The following is a 20188-nucleotide window of genomic DNA, read 5'->3' as shown; positions in this document are numbered from 1 at the left end:
AAAAAAAAAAAGAGAGAGAGAGAGAGACTTCAGAGAGCTCCCTTTCCCCTTCTGCCGTGTGAAGACATACCCAGAAGACACCTGTCTATGAATCAGGAAGTGATCCCTCGCCACTGGCACTAAATCTGCCAGGACCTTGACCTTGGGCTTCCATCTTCCAGAACAATGAGAGATACATTTCTGTTGTTTATATGCTACTCAATCTAAGGTATTTTGTTACAGCAGCTTGAATGGAACAAGATACTACATCATGCTCAGCCATGGGCAGGGAAGAGGCTCATGGCTTCCTGACCCAGTGGAGACCTTGGGTGCTCGCCTCTGCCCTGCAGGTCAGTTTTACCTGTCCTTTCTCTTGGCCTTCCAGACTGTCCTTCGAGCCAGGTCCATGTATCCATGTGGCGCCAGGGGGCAGCATCACCCCATTGTAAATCCCACGGCCACGGGAAGAGCCAAGTTCCCGCCTTCCCACTTCTCAGGTTCTCCTCAGGGGAAGGTGGATTACGTTACTCAGCCAGGAATTTTGTTTTTCACTTTAAAAAATACTACTGTTTTTCACTGGAGGGGAAAATGGGAAAGCATATATACTCTTTACTGAAAAACTTGGCAGTGCAGAAAAATAGAGCAAAGGGAAAACTGCCAGAAAGGCAAGTACCTAAGGAGGGTAGAACTCAGAAGGCATGGCCAGCCTCACCCCAGACAGGAATCTTCCCACTCCAGGAAGGGGCTCTGTTCCGCCCACCCTGGCCTCAAGCCGCCATTTGACTCAGTGGAGCAACTGCTCTGAGGACTCTCCATGGCTCCCCTATGCTGGGGCGGACATATGTGAGACACTGGGCCAGGCCTTTCAGGCCTCCTGGCCATGTGCTGTTGGCCCAGCACAGTGCAGTGGTGTCATTACAGATACCATGGGATCAATGGGTGGGTGTGGACCTCATCAGAGGCGCTTCCCACAGGTGGCGCACAAGGGGCCTGAGAAGTTCATCCAGCAGAGAGGGATGAAAAAGACGCAGGGAGGGAGGGAGGCAGATGCCCTAGGGGAGAAAGGCATGGAGGTAGAGAAGACAAGCTAAGTAGAGGCACAGGAGAGTCTAAGCAGTGGAGAGGCAGAGTGTGGCTGGGTGCCAGGTGTCCAAGTCAGAGGATGTGCCCTGGGTCACTGCTTTTGCCCCTGGAGCCCAGCCAGCCCCTGGTGTCTTCCCCACATTCCTCACTACCTGATCCTGGGCCAGCCCAGCCCAGCCTGGTCAGTGTGGAGATGGCAAAACTGGATGACTGTGGCCTGAGGAGGGGTTGGTGGAGGGAGGTGGAAGGACAGGATGGAGCCATGGCAGACACTGTGTGTTTAACACCAACAGAAAGGAGCCAGGGCAGAGGGAGAGAGGTGTTGGATGAATAGCTGGCCCAGCAGAGGGGGATCCCTGGGCCCAGGAGGATGAGGTATCCATGATGGGAGAGGATGCAGATGTGGTGTGGACCAGGGGCGGGGACTAGGGACCCAACCTTCCCCCTTGGAAACCTCAGGTCAGGCTCCACAAGGTGGATCAGCAAAGTTGGTGCTGCCCTCCTGGTCCAAGAAGAGACTCGGAGAATCCCAATGACCCAGTTAAGGCTGTGATTATCCCCATTACAGAGACAGAGGCTGAGGCAGAGAAATGAAGGGAATGTGAGTTCCAGAGCCTCTGAATCCTTAAGCAACAGTGGTTCACCAATGCCCAGGAATTCTTTAAGTCTGACCCTGGACCTGCCTGGAGTCTTCCCTTGACTGGATCCAGGCCTCCTGTGGTAAGTTCTGCCCCAAAACCTCCTGGTTCCGGCCCCACAGTGAGCAGCGCAGCAACAGCACCTCAGCTCCCTGCTCCTCATCTGACCACTCCCATGCTTTCCAGTAAATGCCTCTACATGCCTATCTGTCCTCTCCTCCTATCCGGCACTCCCTCCCACAACCAACGCATGCATCAGGGGCTTAGATCCAGGGAAGTGGTCATTTGTGCTCCTCTCTGTCTCCATCCCCAGGCCTTAAGGAGCTTCTGAGAGAGATCCCTGGCTCCCAGCCATCCCCCACCATGGCTGGTCATCAAGGCTTCCTCTAGCTCCCACCCAGGCCCCTCAATGATCCCAGGCTCAACTCCACCTCCAGCAGTGGCTCATGATGTGACCCCTTCCCTGTCCTCTCCATGAGCTCTTCCTGCCCTGCGGGGTCCATGGAACCCTTCTAATGTGAGTCCTTCTTGCCTCCTCTTCAGACAGGAGCCGTTGACCCAGGCTGCTCCCGGGACCTGCTTCAGCAGATACTTGCCTGGGTCCTGCACTTGGAGATTCAGCCCCGCTCTGGAGGGAATGTGGGCCGTGGTGGAGACCAGTGGGCAGCAAAGACTCAGGCTGTCGGGGTTGAGTGTGTGCCCTAGGAGGAGCCAAGTCAGGGTGTCAGGGAGGGAGGACAGCTGCAGGGAGGCAACGGAGGGCAGCGGGTGCCCAAGCGAGGGCCAGGCAGCAGGGCAGGGGTCTCCTTCCCTGACTCCCTTTGTGAGCACCAGCTGCGCACCTGCTCTGTGTCCTGATCCCATGGACTGGGCCGAGACCCTACTGAGCATGAGGAATACAAACGCTGGGCAGCCGCCGCTACCATTCAGAGAGCCTTGAATCAGGGAGGATGCCCCCATGCAGTGGGTCTCTGATCAACATGACTCCCCTGCTCTCCCAGGCTGATGGCCAGACTCAAAAGTTGCCCTGGACCCCTGGCAGCCTTGGACCACCTCCTCCCCACCAAGACAAGGGAAAGACAGGAGGACGGTTCCCTGTCCAGGTGTTCCAAGCTGGCTCTTTCTGGAAAATCTGCATGGCTCAGCCACTTTGCCATCAGTCAAGCTCAAGCACCAGGGTGCAGGTGGCAATTGCCTCCTGGGGCTGGGGTAGGGAGGTGTTAGGGCCCCGGGGAGGGGTTCTACACAGGCCCACTTCCTGGGAGGGAAGCCTAAATTTACACTCACCCCAGGGCAAGAAGGCTGGGAGGCTGGTCTGTACCCTCGTAACCACTCCCCGCTCCTAGACGGACAGGGAGACTGAGGCTAGATGGAGGCACCTAGTGGGCCAAAACAGAAAATCAAAACAGAAACACCTTCCCCTGCAGGTCTGCAGTCCATCTCCCAATAGCCTGCAAAAAGTAGCACTGCGTGCCCTGTGGGGTGAGCCAACCAGGGCTCAGAAGGGGGAAGGTCACGCAACAAGCTGCGCCTGCCCAAACAGGGCCTCGGGGAAGGTCTGAGGAACCCATGGGGGGGGTCCAGAAAAGTCTCGCAGGAAGCTCATTCCAGAATCACTCGTCCTGCTGAGAGCAGAAAGCCTACATCTGCTACCTAGATTCTGACCTGTCAGTTCCAGGGGGATGCAGGTGCGTGAGCCAGGCAAACGGTCTAGGGCTTCCACCTGGCACCTTGACCCAGACTGTAGCTCCAGACTTAGAGGGCACGAACAGGTGCCTGCAGGACTTCAGATATTATAAAGGCTCTGGTCTCATGATTTCTCCTGCTTTTGATTTTTAGGCTCTTCTTGGGAAGAACCTTCCTGTGGCTCTTCCCAAGAAGGCAGACACAGGCAGTGGCCCTTCTGAGTGCCTGATGACCCTCCCAGCTGGAGATGAGGCTCAGAGCAGAGACTCAGGGGTGAGGGATGCATTTCCAGCCCTAGAGGGAATACACAGGCAAACAATAGATACAGGTCGGGGAGGGCACTGCGGTGGGCAGGCCTGGTACACACATGGGGTGTATGTGTCCACAAGGACTCTTCTGCCTGAGTGACATGCATGTGGAGTTGCCAGATCCTGGGGGAAAACAAGGAAGCCCCAAGAACAAAGAAGCAAACAAGGAAGTCTCATTGTCCTTGGCCATCCTTAAAAGGTGACATCCTAGGCCAGGCGCGGTGGCTCATGCCTGTAATACCAGCACTTTGGGAGGCCAAGGTGGGTGGATCATGAGGTCAAGAGATCAAGACCATCCTGGCCAACATGGTGAAACCCCGTTTCTACTGAAAATACAAAAATTAACTGGGAGTGATGGCAGGAGCCTGTAATCCCAGCTACTCAGGAGGCTGAGGCAGGAGAATTGCTTGAACCTGGGAGGCAGAGGTTGCAGTGAGCAGAGACCGCACCACTGCACTCCAGCCTGGCAACACAGCAAGACTCCATCTCAAAAAAAAAGTTGACATCCCAGGCACTACTTCCTGCCTGGCTCACTCTGTGTGGCCCCTCTGGTGTCGGGAGCCTCCTCTTTACCAAATGCCCTGACTTCCCAGCCCACATGGCCACAATTGACTGAGTCTTCCTAGAGGTCCCCAGGGGGCCTCTCAAACTTGTCATGTCCAGTCCAGTATGAGCTAACCTCTCAAACCTCTCTATGACCTTGTTTCTCCCCCATCAAAGCAAATGGTCTCGATGTCTATCCAGCTGCCTGACCCAGAGCCCTAAGCACCAGAGACTCCTCCTCATTCCTGCCCCAAACTCACACCCCCAACAAGTCCCCTCAAGCCCTTCCCTTAAACTGCTAGTTTCATTACATGACTACTCCTCATGGCTGTTCATTCTCTGGGTGTGTATCTTGGCTGGATCCCTTAACACTGTGCCTATGAATGTGGCCTTGTGCTCCCTATCTTCCAGTCCATGGGACCACTGGAAGTCAGTTCTCCGAAAGCAAGGGGCCTGTGAGATATGTCCTCTGCAACAGGCCCTCCCTGAAGCTCGGCTGAATAGATGCAGAGTCTGAAAATTGTTGAGGGTTAACCACCCTCAGATCCTCCCAGGCCAGTCAAGACTCCCCAGTGCCAGGAACCTGGGAATACCCAGAGGCCAAACCGGAATTAGAGCTTGGCCAGGGCACCTGCCCTTTTTGAGGTGTACATCTGGGGACCAAGACAGAGGGGATGCAGGTGAGGACAGACTGGGGTGAAACCACAGAGGCCAGAGATGTTGCATCATGTGTCTGGTGTGGCCTGGAGCGACAAGAACCCTCTCAGGGAAAGACAAGCCACTCACAGTGCTATGCGGAATCACCTCCTGTCAGTTATGCAGGACCCAGGAGCCCTGATTCGGTGGAGGCTGGACTCCCTGCCTCACCATGTGTGTCCAGAAAGCTCTCTGGGTCTAGGGCTGCACAGGGTGCAGCTGTCCCTGGAAACTCCAGCAAGCCTGGCTCCTCTGCCCAGTTTGGGCTTCAGAAACCTCCCTAGCACTGGGGAGAGGAGAAATTGAAGCACTGCCTCTTCCCCAGGAGGATTTCCCACAAGGTTTCCTGGGACAGGCAACAGTTTCCTCTGTGAGGCAATGGTGGTTCCCATTGTACAGATGCAGGAGTTGAGGCTCAGGGAAGAGGGACTTTCCTGTACTTTAGGGATTGGTGGTGGCTGGGCAAGGACAAGAGTGCAAGCCTGGGGCATAGAGATGCCTAGATGGTAGGATCTCCTGGGGAAATTCTGCCTTCAGCCCAGACTTCCCTGGGACAGTCATAGGCCACTCCAGCCTACCTGCCAACACCTGGCAGGCATCTCTTTTTACAGCTGCCTTGAGGGGGACAAGCATGCTGGGTCCATCACCTGCTGGTCCATCCAGGTGACCAGCATTTCCCAACTTCCTGACCCCAAGGCAGTGGAACACACTAGGATAGCAGGAACTGATATGGATTCAAATCCTGACTCTGCAGTCACTGATTGTGTGGATTTGGCCAACCACTGGTCTCCCAGATCTCAGGCCCCCAGAAATAACAAGGACCCTCACCAAGGGGTGAACAGGACGAAGAAGGATCAGATCAGCCCCGAAGCCTGTGCGAGGGTGCCATGAGACCAAAGGGACTTTGAGGCCCATTTCCTTCCCCTCGTGATAACGTCTCTTGTGATAAGGATCCTGGAGTGACTCAAGCCCCTGTTTCCTACAGAGCCTATGTGGTGGACACTCAGAGGAAACTCCTTCCAGAGGGTTTTCTCCTGTCTCTGTAGGAAGGGGGCCCCAGGGGGGTCATACTACCCATTGTGGTCCCCACCTCTGCCCTGCCACAGCCCCATCGGAGCCCCTGAGTCAGCATGGCTGGCTGGATGCTATCTGTTGACACTGTTTAAAATGCGGTGCAATCTAGGAATGCCTGCCTGTGTCACAGTCTCGGCCCTGATGTCATCTTTCCATGAGAAATATGTGTGGCTGCCCACAAACCTCATCAGCAATCCCATAGATTTCTGTCCTGCAAATGCTGACTTGGGCACCTGCAGGCCACCACTGCCGGAACGGATTTCTCCTTATGACTCTTGCTTTCCTCCTTTCCTTCTCTCCTAGGCCCTTGGCCACTGGCCTGTCACTTGCCCATCTGTTATGTCCCAGCTCTTAAACACAGCTGTGCTGGCCCTCAGCTCTTCTTCCTGAATAACCTCCTCAGCTACTACACAGGCAGGGACTGCTGCCAGATCTGTCTCCTATACATAGAGTTGCAGCCTCTGAAACTCCAAAACTTCCTGTGGGCCTCACACTCTAAAGACCTGCTCCTTTGCCCCCTGGGTCCTCACCTTAGCCACATGGACCATGATTCTATCTCCTCTTACGCACATTCAAAGCGCACTTTGGTGGTGAGGGGGTGAGTAGACTAATCTTGGTCCTCCATAGATGGGGTTAAAAAGTCTGGAGGCAGGACCCTGACCATTTTTTGTTATCCTTATATCCCCTTTCCCTGCTGGGAACCTAGTAGGTGCTCAAAAAATAATGAATGACTGAGTGACTTCACTATAGCACCAAGTCCTTTAGAGATTCTTCTTCCTCAATCTCTCTGGATTCTGCCTCCTCTTCCTTATATCCATTCCCAAAACCCCAGGCCTCCCTGTGCTCAGAGCATTCTCCTCTGTCCTCTCCTGCCCGTCTCTCCTCCAACCCAATGTACACGCCTGACTTCTAGACTTTCAGCCTGGGCTTGCAGGCAGGATCTCCAGGGAAGCTCTGCAGTTCCCTTGGATCCCCAGGCTAGAGAAGATGGCTTTCTGGGATCCTTCAGCTCTGGACTTCCCCTGCCAAATCAAAGTCACATCATGGGAGGGTCCATTGCAGTCTGTTTCCTACCAGACAGAGAGCCTCAAGGGCCAGATGTGAGGGCCAGTGGGAGGGTCCCATTCACCTTCTCCCCAGAACAGGGCCTGGTGGGTATTGGAAAGGCTTGTTAACTAACTGTCTGAGCTATGACAACTCATTTTTAGGAGGAAAGTGGCCTTCCCTCCCAGATGGGTCATACAGGCTCTCTGCCTCCCTGGCCACCAGCAGAACCATTGTCTGTGGCTCCCTTCCCTGTCCTCCAGCCTCCAGGGTGCTGTCCAACACATGCGGGCTCTACATGTAGTATCCATGTTCTCATCTTTCCCCCGAGAGCTCCCTAGAAAGAGCTGAGCCAAGGCCTTACAAAAAACAGTGGAGGACGGGTGTGGACATTTCATGTTCCCACCCCAGCCTGGCCATGTAGGAGTGCTCTACCCAGGCTCAGATGGATGAGACTGGCCTCACAGTGGGGTGTGGAGGACTAAGGTTTGGCTTCCTTATGCAAAGTCAGAAAAACTCCCACCATACAGGGAAACTTGCCAGGCCTGCAGACTCAGACCGTAGTGCTATAGCCATGAATTCCACCTGCTCTCTGAAGGCTAGCCAACCTGAGTCCAGCAGTGTTCTCGCTTGTGTCCGACCCCATTGGTTTCGGCTGAGTCAGCCTCTGGAGCCCAGAGGCACTGCACCCTGGGTGAGGAGCTTCTCCAGTATTAGGGGGCACCTTCAGAGGCCTGGAGCCTTTCACAAAGCAGGTAAGAGGACTCACACAAAGCAGGTAAGAGGACTCTCAGGTAAGATGCATCTGCACGAAAAACATTCTCTCCTCCACGACACACTTGTATGTACAGATGCAACCAATCACAGCAGCACACATACACCCAGAAATGGACACATGTGGGCCCACACCCCTTTAGCTATGAAACCCCAGGCATGGGTCAGCTTGAGCCAGATACCTTGTGCAAACACAAACTCGTGCTGTCTTCTCTGAACTCCATTGTGAAAATCAAACACTTGTCAGCCCCTTGAGCTTTTCAGAAGCAGTTCCTACTTCCACAGAAAGGCCTCTGGAGTTGGGGGCTGCTGGGGCTATGAAGGAGATTAAGCCTGGAAGACCTTGCTGAGAAAGCCATTGTCCCTGTACCTGCAACGGGTACAGCCACAGTCCTGAAGCCAGCCTGAAACTCCTGGTGCCTTCTGGGGGCTACATGTAGGTATGTAGAGCCCACCTCAGAGGGGTAACCTGCTCTGCAGAGGGAGTCAAGGCTCACATAACCAGAGAGAGGAGTCACTCAGCAAGGTGGCTCCAGAGCCAAGAGTCAGACTCTGGATCCTGACTTGGCCCAGCCCCACCCCCTCTAAAGCTTGCTGAGAGTGGCTGCAGTCTTGTGGCTGGATGTGCACATGGTGGTGATTCCCTCTGCTCACAGGGGCAGGGGTCCCCCTTACTGGACTGAGTTTTCCAGCTGCTCCGAGTCCTGGGTGGGAGTCTGTGTGAACCATCAAGGGGGAAGGTCTGTGAGAGCTCCCCTCACACGCAAGTCTTTCATAGTGGCCAGAGAAGAGGAAGGCTAGAGTCAGAATGAGGCACCAGGGTGGGCACGGCCTGCTGAAAGGCCCCTGGGATTATAGGCAGGATAAAGATCTCTATCTAAGTATCTCCTACACCCTACCCCAGCCATTCCAGGCCAGGAAGTCCAAGCTGTGCCCCTCAGAAGGAGGGGGCAGCCTCAGACCCATTCAGACTGCCCAGGGAAGGCTGGAGAGCCCTCAGGGAGGTGGGTGGGTGGGCTGTCGGTTCTTGGAAAGGTTCATTAATGAAAACCCCCGAGTCTGACCACCTGAGGAAAAGGCTCACCGTTCCCATGTGTGGCTGATAAGGGCCAGGAGATTCCACAGTTCAGGTAGTTCCCCCGCCTCCCTGGCGTTTTGTGGTCACCATTAATCATTTCCTCTGTGTATTTAAGAGCTCTTTTGCCAGTGAGCCCAGTACACAGAGAGAAAGGCTAAAGTTCTCAGGAGGATGTGGCTGCAGAACCTGCTGCTCTTGGGCACTGTGGCCGGCAGCATCTCTGCACCTACCCACTTGCCCAGCCCCGACACACAGCCCTCGAAGCATGTGAATGCCATCCAGGAGGCCCAGCGTCTCCTGAACCTGAGTAGAGACACTGCTCCTGAGACAGTAAGTGAGAGAGAGAGCATGGCCCTGTGCCTAGGCCACCCTGCTGGCCCTGGGCTGGCCATGCCTGTCAGCTTGATAACATGACATTTTCCTTTTCTACAGAATGAAACAGTAGAAGTGGTCTCAGAAATGTTTGACCGCCAGGTAAGATGCTTCTCTCTGACATAGCTTTCCAGAGCCCCTGCCCTGGGGTAGAGGTGGGGACTCTATTTTAGATGGCACCTCACAGGGTTGTCCACTTTCTCTCCAATCAACTGTCTGCCAGGAGGAGGGGGCAGCAAGAGCTGCCTTGGTGCTCAAGAGGCTGCTGGCCATGCCGCTGTGGCAGTCACATAAACTCCTTTATCAGCTGAGTGGCATGAGCAGACCTAGCATTCAAGGGCCAGGAGCCAGGGTACAGGTGGTAAAGTGAGGGTCACTTCATGAGATAGGAGCTGTGGGTTTGGGGTGCTCACCGTGCCCTGAGGCCAAGTCCTATTGAGACAGTGCTGACTACAGAGAGGCACAGAGGGGTTTCAGAAACAACCCTTGCCTACCCAGCAGGTTCAGGCAAGGCCCTGCCCACTCCCTGAATGATAGGGTGAGAGTGACCTCTTTCCCTAAGGCTGGGATCCTCTCCAGGTGCCGTTGAGGGTGGCCTGGGCTGGGTAGTGAGGAGGGCAAGTTCATGCCTACTGTGGACAGGGCAGGGTGTATGACTGGACCCAGGCTGTGCCCCTCCCAAACCCTACTCCTGGGAGCTGGGGATGGCAGCAGAAAGGAGTGGCGGAGAGTTCCTGTGCCACTGCAGGCCCTTGGCCATTGCTCACCGAGGAACGACATTTCCCACAGGAGCCGACCTGCCTACAGACCCGCCTGGAGCTGTACAAGGAAAGCCTGTGGGGTAGCCTCACCAAGCTCAAGGGACTCTTGACCATGATAGCCAGCCACTACAAGCAGCACTGCCCCCCAACCCTGGTGAGTGCATATGGCAGAGCCCCCAGCAGGAAGGTCTTAGTCTAGGGGGGTGGGGTCCACATGAGGAGAGACCTCTGGCTGTGGCTGTTCAGGACCTCAAGGGGTTTCCGTGCCAACAGCTATGTAACGATTAGCCCTCCAGAGAGGAGGCAGATGGCCCATTTCATCCTAAGGAGTCAGAGCCATGAAGCACTAAAGCCCACAGTGCTCCCCAGCAGGAGCTGCTTCTATTCTGGTCATTATTGTTATTATGGTTAATGAGGTCAGAGGTTAGGCAAACCCAAGGAAATTCGGGGCCTGCCCAAGGGCCAGAGGAAGTGCCCTGGCCCAAGTGCCACCTGCTGGCAGGACTTTCCCCTGGCCTCATATAGGTGCCTGAATTGTACAGAATCAAGGGAGGGAGGCAAGCTAGAATGGACAAGGGCCTCAGGCACTCCTTCCTGCGGGAAGGGAGCAAAGTCTGTGGCCTTGCCTCCGCTCCTTCTGGGTTCCTGGAGACGGCCTCAGCCCAGCTGCCCTGTCCTGCCCTGTCCTGAGATCAAAAAGGCAGGCGTTTGACTGCCCAGAAGACCAACCTCAGGCTGGCACTTAAGTCAGGCCCTTGGCTCCAGGTGCCACTTACAGAGCTGTGCACTCCTTGGGGAACACGTGGGTGGCAGCAGCGTCACCTGACTCAGGTCAGTGGTAGGTCTTGGAGTGGGCCTCCTGGCCTCTGAGTTCTGAGAGGCAGCACAGAAGCATGCTGGTGTTTCCCCCACGTTACCCACTTGCCTGGACTCAAGTGTTTTTTATTTTCCTTTTTTTAAAGGAAACTTCCTGTGCAACCAAGATTATCACCTTTGAAAGTTTCAAAGAGAACCTGAAGGACTTTCTGCTTGCCATCCCTGTTGACTGCTGGGATCCAGTCCAGGAGTGAGGCCGGCCAGATGAGGCTGGCCAGCCTGGGGAGCTGCTTTCTCATGAAACAAGAACTAGAAACTCAGAATGGTCATCTTGGAGGGACCAAGGGACCAGCCATTGTGGGGGTGGCCCGGACCTGCCCTAGGCCACACTGACCCTGATACAGGAATGGCAGAGGAACGGGACTATTTTATACTGGCAGAAATTAGTAATATTTATTTATATATTTATATTTTTTAAATATTTATTTATTTAAGTTCATACTCCATATTTATTCAAGATGTTTTACCGTAATAATTATTAAAAAAATATGCTTCTATTTGTGCAGTGTTCTAGTTTGTTTTCAACCATGAGCAAATGCCAGTGGTGCCTGCCTCCCATGAGGCAAGGAAGGGAGGAAACGGGGAGGTGGGAAGGGGATGGAGGCCTGCCAGGGGTTGGGCACTATCTGAAGGGCAACACTGTCAGAGCAGAGGGGAGGTGAGAGCCCGGCATGGGTGCTGAATTCTGCCACCTGGACAGGCTTCCCTGGATGCTCCGGGGCTCCCACCCCAGAGAATGGCTCTCAAGTTTACCTGGAAGTCCAAGTGACCAACCCAGGGAAATCTTGTCCCAGAGAAGGGTATCACCCTTCCTGGGGAGGCCTGGGGGTCGGCTGGTCACTAGATGAACAGGCCCACCCTGGCATCAGGCAAAACACCTGCCCCTTGAAGGCCTTGGCCCCTGTGCCCCATGCCCCGCCCCTCACACTTGGGGTTTCAACCACTCCGAAAGTAAATAGCAAATAGATTAACCATTCAGGGGAAAAGAAACCAAAACACAGGGTCAGAGTGCAGCATATTTACCAAACTTGCCCCAAAACGGGTGATCTTAATCTCTGAGAGTCAGAATGTAAACTCATAATTTGTTAGTATGTGGCTGTAGTGAAGCATTTTTCTGAATTGTTTTATTTGTATATGAAATTTTGAATCTAATCAGGCACTTTTCCCTAAAACTCATGGTCTGCAGGCTGAAAACAAAGCAGGCCTCCTCCTCCTCCTCCTCCTTGCTTTGACAGCCAGGTTGAAGGCCTTGTTGCTGAACCTGTTCCCTCAACTCCCTCCAGGTCTATGAAGAAGTGGATGTGCCTCAAGTCTTAGGTGGGCAGCAGGGCCAGCTTCTCTTTGACAGGTAGGCCTGGGAAAGGTGGCTGGTGGCAGCTTTAGCCCCTGCCTGGCCCTATGTGCAGTCATGTGCCCACCACCCCACTTGCTCTCTCTGCTTCAGCCAGCAGCTGCAGACGGTGCCAGGCCTGGCCAGAGACCCACCCATGCTCATGCAGAAAGACCATGACTTCAGGTGTGATTACAAATAAGAAGTCAGGGATGAAGCCTGAGAATCAGCATCCATGAAGTATGCTGTGGTTGTTGAAAAGCATGAAAATCACATCTTGGCCGGGCGCGGTGGTTCAAGCCTGTAATCCCAGCACTTTGGGAGGCTGAGGCGGGTGGATCACGAGGTGAAGAGATCGAGACCATCCTGGTCAACATGGTGAAACCCCGTCTCTACTAAAAATACAAAAAATTAGCTGGGCATGGTGGCGCGTGCCTGTAATCCCAGCTACTCGGGAGGCTGAGGCAGGAGAATTGCCTGAACCCAGGAGGTGGAGGTTGCGGTGAGCCAAGATCGTGCCATTGCACTCCAGCCTGGGTAACAAGAGCGAAACTCCATCTCAAAAAAAAAAAGAAAAGAAAATCACATCTTGCCCAGCAATACAGTTGTCTCTGTTCCTGGTAAGCCAGTGATGACTGACAAGAAGTTCAGCATTTCCTTAGACTCACATATATAGGTGCCTCTCTCCACAGAAATGCTGCCAAGCCCATGGCTTGAATCAGCTTGGAGCCACCTTCAAGTAATACCATGCACCTGCACATGCTTCTGGTTCATGTGCTCTTGGGGGTCAGAAAGCCATTCTGCCCCAATGAAAGTAGCCACAATGTCACCCACAAAAATCACACAGTAATCTGTGCTCAGATTTAGAAATAATTCTTGGCTGACAACACATACAAGATAAGTCTTGGACTCCATCAAATGTTATTTTGCTTTTAGTGGTCCTTCGTGTTCCTGACTAATTTCTCTGGCTTCCAGGGTTCCTTCAACAGGCCCCAGAACACCAGTGAGGTAAAAGATGGCTACCCCGGGGTCTTTCACACTACATTTGAAGACATAGGGAAAGAGATCCCATGTCAGTGCCCAGGGAAGAGATAACAAGGGATAATGGAGTGAGAAATCTGGGAGAAAGCTCAGAGGATGCAGACGGAACCTCCCGCTCAGTCAGCAGATAAGCCAGAGGCCAGGTCCTGGGCTTGCCAGGCTCTCTGACCTCCCAACCAAGTGTAGCCCTGAGCCCAGAGACAGACCAGATGCCCATTGCCTCCACTGCTCAGTCTGCAAGGCCCACAGGTCTCCTTGTGGGAGAATCAGGGTAGGGCCTGAGCTTGAGTCCAGGGCTCCTTCTGGCCAGGGTGACCAGGGATGGATAAGGCCAGGTCAGCTGGTGCCCTGCTGTGCACCACCACCTTCCCAGCACCCACTCATTTCAGGAGCTCTGCCATGGGGAGTTTACAAAGAACTTTACCTCCACCCTGAAGATCTCATAAACAAATATGACAAACAGGACCATCACATAACAATTTGTATAAGGACATGAAAGAACTTACCAAAATCTGCCCAAAGCTGAAAGTAAGTTGCTGTTTGCTCTTAGGGGAACCTGAGACATTATTTCCCTGCACCACAGCCAGGGGCCCAGTGAGGCAAAGGGCTTCACAGACACCCTGCCTGCCACATGTAAGGTCTCTCGTGCCACTCTTAGGCCACAGGTGTATATTCTCAGGAATTGTCTCCAATCTAAAAGAAGTCCACTCACCAACACAGGGTGGAGGGTGAGGAGTGGAGGGCTGGGTGTGAGGACGTGGTGACTCAGAGGTTCTCGGGGATTTCTGTCTGTGCTCTCTGCCAAGCCCTCATGCACAGGGATCAGTGGGACAGGTCTCAGACAGGTCAAAGCAGGAGTGGTCATGGACTCAGGCTGAGGTCGTGGACTTGAACTGAGAGCCAGTGCAAGCTTGCTTCAGTGTGCCCTGTCCTTGAAGCCTCTTCCGGACAATGAGCCCCACTGGGAACACATGATGCAGGGATGGGCAGCAGTTTGCAGGGCTGTGTCTGGAGAAGTGACTGAGCTGCCCCTACCTCTTTGCTCATTGCTTGCACAGTCCCGGGTCCTCCTCCCATCCTGCTCGTCCTTATGCCCCTGTCCTGGACAGCCACGGGACCTGCCTATCCTGTGGGCTCCCTCCCCAAAGCTATGGATGGTCCTTAGACTCTGGGCCCCTGTATCACCACTTGGCCCCCGTGCCCTCCCTCAAACAGTTGGGGAGGGCCTACCAGAGTTACCTCCTAGAGGGTGGCTGAAAGGACAAGGGTTTGCGTTTATTTATTTATTTATTTTTCCCGTTAAGAAAGTGACTTAAATGTATATTTCTCATTTAGCCAACAGACTTGCCCAAGAGCTGTATTACCGAGCGAAGTGATTTCTCCAAGTTCAAGGAAGCCTTACAGAGTGTTATCAAAGCCATAGAAGGATGAAAATCATGTAAGAAGATCAAGGGCAGTCTCTGGGCTCCCACTTACTCCTGGGCTTAGTGCTGTAGGAAATGGATTGGAAAAGCATCAGGAACAACTTACTGCTGGGCTGAGGTGTGAGTTTGCTGGCCATGGGCTGGCAGACAAGGGCGTGGGTGGGTAATGGGGGTGGCGGTGCCTGAGGACACATTTCTGTAACTGACACCTGCTGCTTCAACAAAGCCTGGGTGTGGAAATGCTAGTCAATGAGAGTCATGATGGAGTCCAGCCTTGCGGGGTTGCAGTCCTGCTAGGCTGCAAAGGATGGGGGCGATGACTCCATTTCTGGGCTCCTTCCCCAGGTCTCTCAGGAGAATCCTCTGGCCGTGGATGGGGCAAATGAGAGTCCACCTCATCTGAACCCCCACTGCATCTCCAGTGCCAGTGGGTACACAGTGGGGGCTCTCAGCTCGTTATGCCCCCCTTCTCCTTGTGTCTGTCAGAACTCAGATTTCAGGTCCTTTCCCAGGCCCACCTCTCCAGCCTCAGGCAACACCTGCCCACTTCAGATCCAAGTGCCAGGACTTGAAGATCAAGACTCTTCCTTCTCTGCTCTCTATCATATCTTCTGAGGAACTCTCAATCTAATCCAGCCCTGCCACCCCCTCAGGCCCAGAGCAGTGCCACAGAAATTTCAGCCCTGGTAACAGCTTAGGGGAACAGGGCCTTTCAGGTGACTCACAGAGCACTGGGCACAGTGTGGGACCTGGGGAGGAGGGGGCCCACAGAGACCAGGGACATCTCCAAACACCTGGCTTCCTCTGGACCAACACAGTCCTCTGACCTCAAAGTAAAACCTCTTCCTTGGCCTGCAAAGCCCTGGCCAACAGTCCTGTGTCTCCATGGCATGACGCCCCTCCCTGACTAGTACCACCTCACACCCCCAGAGCACTGGGCCCTGCCTGAGGCGAAACGCCAGTTGCTTGAGTCCTCAAGTGCTGCCAGATTAGGATACAAAGCTCTGACCCCTACCCTTAGTTCTAACTTGAATTCTAATCATTTGAAGAGTTTATTGGAGGCAACTGGGATCTCCACAGTCCACATAGCTTCCTACAATCCAAAGCTTTCCAATTGTGAGCTTCTCTACCCGACCAGGACCAATAAAGACCCATTTGTTCTGGAACATAATTAAGTATCAATTTGCAACCACAACTTTGTCTACACTGGACCTGCAGGGAGTCAGCCACAGCTGCCCATTGACAGACCTGCCCAGCTATAAAGCTCCAGAAAGAGACTACAGCCACATAGACCAACCACAGACCTGCCCACCCCATCCCTTGACCTAGGATCCCCAGACCCCCATTGCTTATCTCCACCTTAAGGGAACACATCTGTCTGGAGGTCGGCAACTGTACCCAAGCAAAGTTGCCAAATCATCTAGAACATGAAGGGTAGTCCTGTGGCTCAGGATCAGGTGTCAAAGGCTAGTGCAGGACCAGGGCCAAACATGGTTTCAGCCCAGAGACTGGGAGCTATTGTCCCTTGGGTGTACCACCTGGGCACTGAGAGGTGCCAAGGCTCTGGAGTGTGTGGGATGCATATCTGGATGGTGCTGCTGGGACACACTGGCAGGAAGACCCCCACTTCCCTGCCCCAGACTCCTCTTAGTGTACATGAAGTCTCCTGACCTTGATTGAGCTCCTGACAAAGCCTGAGGTACCTGACAGTGGAGGTGCGGAGCATACATGTATGTTCTTGTCACCTCAGTGCCATGTTCAGTACAGCACGGTATACGTGAGACTGGCCTGCCACTAGCTCGTTATGTGACCTGAGAGAGGTACTTCAGTCTCTCAGACACAGAGTCCACAAAGGCGGGGTGAACCCCAGCCCCAGAGGCCAGATCAGAACTCAGTTCCACGGTTTTTAATCCAGCTAAAGGGCCTCAGGGCATCTGGCTCAACTCTGGGGAAACTGAGGTCAGAGGGGTTGACAGAGAGCTTCTGGCTCCTCTTCTGGTAAACAGAAAAGTTGGAAAAGGCACCAGTGGGAAGGTGACTGTACTATACCAAGTGACTGCCCTCATACCCCTGACAGCCTTAACCTTTGGTCAAAGTCACCAAACAGCTACCATGAAGAGACTCTGCAATAAGGGCCCCTGGGTTTTCCATGTGCCCTTGTTCTATTTGCAGGTAGGCTCATATCTGGACAGTGGGGCAAGGGAGACTGCTGGGGGCTGGAACCAGGTGAGAGGGCCCTGTGGGTACTGCAACTGAGCCCAGGCAGGCCTGAGCCCAGGGCTCCCCAGAAGCCTGCTGCCACTGCTGCCTCAGGATCTCAAGATGCTGGTCTGCTGGATGACTGGAGCCCTGGGCTGGATACCTGGGCCCAAGAAGCACGGTCTTGACTCCCAATTGGCTGGGATTGGCCCTAGGTACTCCCTTTCCTGAGGAGGCCAGGAAATAGGTCCAAACAATATTCCGCCATAGAAGACAACTATGGCAGGCTGGGCAGGGCCCTGAGGAAATGCTTTAGACAGGGAGCAAGAGCGGGGCTTGGTGGCCTCAGAAGATTCATTCACACATCAAGACCTCTCAAGACAATGAGATAGTCTCTCCTTTCACAGGGGCCTCCCAAGGGACCACCTCCACCTCTCTACCACCTTCCATGTCTTGTATACTCTTTCCTACTACAGAAATCAGTTGTCTTGAGGTTGCAACCAGAAATCTAAGGAATACACTAAAGCCACAGTGCAGCCCTCTCTCATATGCTGGGCCTTGAGAACTGGCAGCCCCACAGCAGTGTCTGTCACAGCCGTAGGCCATCCTCAGTGTCCCTGGCTAAATTAGATTCTCTGTGGTGTCCTGCATTGCATCAACTGATTCCACAAGTTGGCTTTTTGGTCAAGATGCTGAACATCTTGATTAGCTTACAATTAGGCAGGTCCCTTCAAAGGCCCAGAGCACTCCTGCCTGGGCAAGAGTCAAGGTGTCTCATTCAGCACAGATGCAGAAGAGGCCTATCTGCTCCTCCTGGACATGCAAAACAACTCTCAGCATGCTTGGAGGGTGCAAATGCTGTCCAGATACCTCAGCTAATCTCACATTAATGCCCTGTTCATGGAGTCACAGATGGGCGGCCATTGGCCTGCACCACACTAGCCCCAAATGGACAGGACTGGCCCTGGTAACCAGGTGTGCTATGCTCTGAAGCCTTTGCTCCTTGTTCCTTGCTCCCTGCATATGTATGTGGTGCTAACTTGGGTTTGCAATGATTGAAGTGGGGGGTAGGGGCTGTAGGCACCACACTGTGCCATCCCAGGCTTCTGAGCCAGCGGCTAGTTTGTGCTGAAGACACGTGGCTGGTGTCCCTGGACTCAGTCGCTCCTGCCGAGGATCCTCCCACTTTGTTACATGGGCTTCATAAGAAATGTGGTGCATGGGTCCCTCTCTGGCCTCAGTTTTCTTATTTGTGAAGTAAGAGTGAGGCAGAAATGGAAAGACCCCAGGCCAAGACCAGCTTGCCCTAAAAGCATTAAGCCCAGGCAGATGCAGTCAGTAAAACCTGTTGCTGCTGAGAACACCCTGATGTGTGCCTTGCTCCTCAGAGGGGTGGGAGGCCAAACACTCATGGCACAAGGGTCTACAGAGCAAGTCAAAACAGGGGCAGCCCCCAAGATGGGAGATGGGGGTGATAAGCAGCCATCTCACCTACTGTCAGTGCTGGAAGCTCCCCAGCCCCAAGGCCCAGAGAGGGCAGGGACTTCCGTAGGACCACACAGGAGGTGAGCTAGACAGAATCCTTGAGCCTGGCCCCACAGAAACCCCCTCTCTGGGTCCTCTAAAGGGCTGCTGGACACAGGCCTCACCCTTGGAAACAGTTGACCAATTTCCCTTCTGTGAGGTGACCCTGCACCACGGCTGCCAGGAAAAATGCAACTTCAAAAGTTATTTTTCACTGTGGTTTAAGTTAAGAGCAGCGAAACAGTTTCATGTTGGTGCCGCTGATGTTATCTCTGGCCCAGACCTGCTCTTTCAACCTGAGAGATGATTAATTAAAAGCTTTCTCCCTTTTCTTGTCAACCTCATGGGAAGATCAGCAGGAACTTCCCAAGCCCTTCCCTCAACATACCATCTGGACGCTCACCCAAGGTGAAGTGCAGCACTTCCTTCAAAGCCTGCAGTTCTTGTGGAGGTGGAGAAAAACCTTTTAAAAAGTTACTTTTGCTTTTATTGCATTATTGTACAAATGAAGTGCACAAATCTTAAGTATATAGTTCAGTTATTTTTTATATTTATACCTATATAACCAGCACCCAGAGAAACACAGACCATTTTCCAACACCACCAAAGCCTTCCTTGTGCTCCCCTGCTCTTAATCAGTATCCTGTCTCCAAGTATAGCCACTATTCCAACTTCTGCCAACGTAAATTAGTTTTGCCCATTCTAGAACTTCATTTAAACGGAAGTATGTACTATACCCTGTTAATGTTTGACTTCTCTCATTCAACACTGTGTCTGTGCAATTCTTTAGTTGTTGCAGATCATTGCAGTGTTATTTTTCACTGCTGTATAATATTCCATTGTAAAAATATCCCACAATTTATTTCCCTATTCTGGCTAAGTGCAGTGGCTCATGTCTATAATCCCAGTACTTTGGGAGGCTGAGGCAGGAGTACTGCCTGAGGCCAGGAGTTTGAGACCAGACTGGTCAACACAGCAAGACCTCATCTCCACAAAATAAATAAATAAATAAAACAATTAGCTGGGCATGGAGGCATAGGCCTGTAGTCCTGGCTACCTGGAAGGCTGAGGCAGGAGGATTGCTTGAGCCCAAGAGTTCAAGACTGCAGTGAGTTATGATCATGCCACTGCACTCCAGCATGAGCAATCAAGTGAGAACCTGTCTCTAAAAAAATGTTTTTTTAATTTAAAAATTTTTTCCTATTCTACTGCTGATAGACATTTTGGCTGTTTCCACTTTGGGGCTAATATTAATAAAGCTTCGTTGACTATGCTTGCACTCATGTTTTGGTGAGCATATGTTTACCTTTCTTCTGGAAATGCAGGGAATGACATGGAATTGCTAGGTCACTGGATATACATATTTTAGCTTTAGTAGGTACTTAGAAATATTTAATATTTTCCCAAGGAAAAGTCTTTCATATACAACATTGCTGTTGGTTTTCCTGCCTTTTGCAGACACTGCTTATCCACCAGACACTGGAACTCTCCCCAGCTTTCACATGATCTGAGCCCGCTTCCTAAATGCTCTCATCATTATTGGAAATTCTTCTCTACGTTGTTGACTCCTGCATATCTTTTTTGGGAGAGGCAGCTCACAAAGGGCCCAGTCTGACGTGGATGTGAATGGTGTCTTGCCAGCACACTGTGGAGTGCAGCCCTTGTCTACAAGGTCTCAGAGCCTCTGGGAGGCCCAAGAAACTGATGTGCTGCTATTCCATGTGGAGAAACCAACTGGAGAGGCCTGGGTACTGTCCT

At 53.0% G+C, this 20188-nt stretch overlaps 1 protein-coding gene across 1 annotated transcript; it reads left to right on the top strand.

Moving 5' to 3' along the window:
• Positions 1-9042: 9042 nt before the first annotated feature.
• CSF2 (colony stimulating factor 2) lies at positions 9043-11225 on the top strand. The gene is made up of 4 exons (XM_002744611.6): positions 9043-9233; positions 9336-9377; positions 10065-10190; positions 10999-11225. The coding sequence occupies exons 1-4, from the start codon at positions 9075-9077 to the stop codon at positions 11104-11106; spliced, it is 435 nt and encodes a 144-aa protein (XP_002744657.1). The 5' UTR covers positions 9043-9074; the 3' UTR covers positions 11107-11225.
• Positions 11226-20188: the final 8963 nt, after the last annotated feature.

The sequence above is a fragment of the Callithrix jacchus genome, chromosome 2 (assembly GCF_049354715.1).
Source record: "Callithrix jacchus isolate 240 chromosome 2, calJac240_pri, whole genome shotgun sequence".
NCBI lineage: Eukaryota > Metazoa > Chordata > Mammalia > Primates > Cebidae > Callithrix > Callithrix jacchus.
The sequence above is the reverse complement of the archived record's forward strand: the minus strand, read 5'-3'. Positions and strand labels throughout refer to the sequence as shown.

Excerpts from the sequence above, each read along its gene's own strand:
- CSF2 (XM_002744611.6), top strand. The coding sequence starts at position 9,075 with ATGTGGCTGCAGAACCTGCTGCTCTTGGGCACTGTGGCCGGCAGCATC. Across the intron at positions 9,378-10,064 it reads CAGAAATGTTTGACCGCCAG|GAGCCGACCTGCCTACAGAC; the intron begins GTAAGATGCTTC and ends CATTTCCCACAG. Across the intron at positions 10,191-10,998 it reads AGCACTGCCCCCCAACCCTG|GAAACTTCCTGTGCAACCAA; the intron begins GTGAGTGCATAT and ends CTTTTTTTAAAG.